Source organism: Myotis brandtii, unplaced genomic scaffold, assembly GCF_000412655.1.
Source record: "Myotis brandtii unplaced genomic scaffold, ASM41265v1 scaffold601, whole genome shotgun sequence".
Lineage (NCBI taxonomy): Eukaryota > Metazoa > Chordata > Mammalia > Chiroptera > Vespertilionidae > Myotis > Myotis brandtii.
The window spans coordinates 273263-277351 of NW_005370276.1; the positions used below are offsets into that span (position 1 = coordinate 273263).

At 46.5% G+C, this 4089-nt stretch overlaps 1 protein-coding gene across 1 annotated transcript in view; it reads left to right on the plus strand.

Moving 5' to 3' along the window:
- The window catches only part of ZNF114 (zinc finger protein 114), a 10173-nt gene extending 8428 nt beyond the window's left edge, over nt 1-1745 (plus strand). The window contains exon 3 of the mRNA XM_005879479.2: nt 443-1745. Coding sequence (XP_005879541.2) covers nt 443-1485 — 1043 coding nt within the window. The 3' untranslated portion in view covers nt 1486-1745. The remainder of the gene's footprint in view (nt 1-442) is intronic.
- Nucleotides 1746-4089: the final 2344 nt, after the last annotated feature.

The following is a 4089-nucleotide window of genomic DNA, read 5'->3' on the forward strand; positions in this document are numbered from 1 at the left end:
TGATTTTTTACAGAGAGGAAGGGAGAGGGATAGACAGTTAGAAACATCAATGAGAGAGAAACATCGATCAGCTGCCTCTTGCACACCCCCTCCTGGGGATGTGCCCGCAACCAAGGTACATGCCCTTGACCGGAATCGAACCTGGGAACCTTCAGTCCGCAGGCCGACGCTCTATCCACTGAGCCAAACCGGTTAGGGCCACATGTCTGGGTTTTGAGCTGAATCCCCAGTAGTGGGAATGCAGGAGGCAGCCGATCGATGTTTCTCTCACAGATGTTTCTATCTCTCTATCCCTCTCTCTCCCTCTCTCTAAAATCAATAAAAATAACTTTAAAGCACATTTAAAAAGAAAAGAAGCCCACACGGCCATTTACCTGTTTTATGCTCTCCAGCCCATCTTCACTCTCAACAAAGAACTTAACTTTTGGGCGCTGTATTTCAGGTGAGGTGATTCGACAGGAAACCAAAGTCTCGGCCTCTCGACAGGACATTCTCGCTAAAAACACAGTTCGTGAAGCCAACAGAGTGCGTTTCACGAGCAACAGTCCCACTCCAGGAGGACACTTGGATGGCCACAGAGCAGAGGAGCCACACAGGTGGAGGGGGCAGAAAGGGAGGCGCGTGGCGGCTGCCCAAGAGAAAGACGGCCGTCTGGTTCCAGTCTGCGAAACGAGGGAGAAGCTTGCGCCTCCGCAGGGAGATCCCACCAGAAAACACACCCCCCAAAATATTTTGCATCCAGACTGTGTCTTAAGGAGTAACCACAAAACCTCCGAAAACAGCGAGGACGACAGAGGATTGCGGCAGCGCGTTCGATCAGCTCCGAGTGTGAGAACTCCAACAGAGCGGCGATCGGTCACGCCGGTCAAGAATCAGAATCGTGTGCTTCCTGATAAAACATTTCGGGGGGTAAATGTCTCTGAATTGGGGAAAGTCTTTCCGGAAGACTGTGTCCTTAGGGCACGCGAGACTCCCGTTCAAGAGAAAGTTTACGGGTCCAGCGAGCGTGAAAACATTCCCCGAAGGAACCCGACGCCTGCTGTGCTGATGCAATCTTATCCAGCGCAGACGAAGAACAAGAATAATCCAAGTGGGAAAAGCTTCGCCCACGTTCCACATGCTGAGTCACACAGGAGCACGCGGAAAGGAGAGAAAAACTATAGGTGTCAAGATTGTGGGAAATCCTACGCTTATCATTCGTACTTTATGAAACACAGGAGCATTCACACTGGAGAGAAGCCCCATGCATGTCAGGAGTGTGGGAAAGCCTTCCGATATTCGCTACACCTCAAGAAACACTTATTCAGACACATTGCGGAGAAGTCCCATAAATGTAAGGAGTGTGGGAGAGCCTTCCACAAGTCCTGGACGCTCACCATGCACACGAGGACCCACACTGGAGAGAGGCCCTATAAGTGTGCGGAGTGTGGGCAAGGCTACACGAATAATTCATCGCTTAAGAGCCATCTGAAGAAGCACAGCTAAGAGAGGCCCTCCGAAGGAAAGGGAGGTGGGGAAAGCTTCGCTTTTCTCAAAATCCTGAATGAGTGGAGAGGACATGTTGGAAGGGAGCTCAATAAGTCAACGGACAGGGGAAAGTCTTCCGTTAGCTCTTGCATCTTACAGAAATGGGGAATTGCACACTGGAAAGAAAGCCGGTGAAGGTAAGATCTGTGGAAAGCTTTTAACCTTCATCTTTTTTTTATCAATTGTTGACACTATTACAGATGTCTCCCATTTTTCTCCCCTTTGCTCCCCTCTACCCAGTCCCTCTCCCCCTCCCGCAGCCTTCACCTCATTGTTGTCTGTATCCATGGGCTATGCCCATATGCATAGATGTTCTTTGGCTAATCTCTTCCAGTGCCCCCACCCTCCATCCCCTCTTGAGATCTGTCCGTCTGTTCCATGTATCCAGGCCTCTGGTCCTATTTTGTTTGCTAGTTTATTTTGTTCATTAACTTCCACATATAAGTGAGATCATACCCTATGTGTCTTTCTCTGACTGGCTTATTTGCTTAACATAATAATCTCCGTGTTCGTACAAACTGTCATAAAAAGTAAGATTTCTGCCCTAGCCGGTTTGGCTCAGTGGATAGAGCCTCGGCCTGCAAACTGAAAGGTCCCAGGTTCGATTCCGGTCAAGGGCACGTGCCTGGGTTTTGGGCTCGAGCCCCAGTGGGGGACTTGCAGGAGGCAGCTGATCCATGATTCTCACTCATCATGGATGTTTCTATCTCTCCCTCTTCCTTCCTCTCTGAAATCAATAAAAATATATTTTTTAAAAAGTAAGATTTCCTTCTCTTTTTTACAGCTGCATAGTATTCCACTGTGTACATGTACCACAGCTTTTCTATCCACTCACCTACTGATGGGCACTTGGGCTGTTTGCAGATCTTGGCGCTTGCAGATAATGCTGCAATGGACACGGGGGTGCACACATTCTTTTGAATTAGGGTTCCAGGTTTCTTTGGGTATATTCCTGCAAGTGGATTCACGGAGTCATAAAGCAGTTCCATTTTTAATTTTTTGAGGAAACTCCACACCGTTTTCCGCAGTGGCTGCACCAGTCTGCATTCCCACCAGCAGTGCACGAGGGCTCCCTTTTCTCCACATCCTCGCCAGCACTTGTTTGTTGATTTATTGATGACAGCCATTCTGATATCTCATTGTGGTTTTAATTTCCATTTATCTGATGATTGGTGACGCTGAACATCTTTTCTCATGTCTGTTGGCCATCTGTGTGTCCTCTTTGGAGAAGTGCCTGTTCACATTCTTTGCCCATTTTTTAATTGAATTATTTTGTGTGTGTTTTTGTGTGTTTTGTTTTGTTTTTGGTGTTGTTATATATAAGTTCTTTATAAATTTTGGATATTAACCCCTTATCAGATGTATCACTGGTGAATATGTTCTCCCATTCAGTGGGTTGTTTTTTTCCATTCAGTGTTATTGGGGGTTATTTTGTTGGTTTTTTTTTTTTTCAGTCTTTGCATTTTGTTGATGGTTTCCTTTGCTGTTCTTTCCATTTTTTAAAGATTGGGAAAATGAACCCTGGCCGGGTAGCTCAGTTGGTTAAAGCATCGTCCCAATACGTCAAGGTTTAGGTTCGATCCTCAGGGCACATACAAGAATCAACCAATGAATGTGTGAATCAGCAGAACAACAAATTGATGTTTCACTCTCCCCCCCCCTTCCTTTCTCTCTCTAAAGTCAGTAAACATTGAAAAACACTATATAGTTCACTTATTTAAATAATAATAGTAAAAATAAAGATTGGGAAATGTGACAACTAAAAGCGTATGAAAATGTCCGCACAGATTTAAAAGTCAGTAAGGTGATGGCCACACCCCACCATCCGTGTCTACACACATTTATCCTGAAATGCCAGGCAGTCCTTTCTGGTCCTTACAGGTGATGCCCCCTGACCCCCAAGAGGAAGCCACTGTCTTCCATTTTAGATTATTCATCCTCTTGCTCATCTTTGTATTCACCACCTGTGCTAAATCCCCGAATATCATATTTGCTGTTTGGGCTGATAGTTCTGTATCTTGCTTCATTCGGAGAAAGAAAGATGAACCCGGGTGGGCTGCAGGTGTTACTTGTTCTTCTTCGCTGCCCTGTGGGTTATTTTTTAGTTAAATTCACGTCAGAGACCCTGCGTGTCTCACTGTAGATACTGCAAACACTGCTGCTAAAACTGCCTTTGCATTGAGTGGGTCTCCGGTTGGAATCGAAGTGGAATCGCTGGGTTGTACGATCCACATATGACGCATACAAAAGTGTTTTACACAAACTAGGATTGTATGATTCCATTCATAAGGAGTTTTCGGGAAAAGGCACATCCTTAGAGACAGTGAGACAGAGCAGAACCCGCTCGCGGCGGGACACGGGCGCCACCTGGCGGCGGATTGCTGTAGGACAACAGCGCGGCCGGAACCCGAAATGTTTGCTTTAGGACAAAGGGAGTTACTGTCCCACGTTAAGGGCCAGTTATCTGGGAATCAGTGTACGAAGCTGGGAGCCCTCGACGAGTGGCTTCCAAACTTTTCTGAGGCACATCCAGAAGTCATTTCACATCGACAACATGGTTTC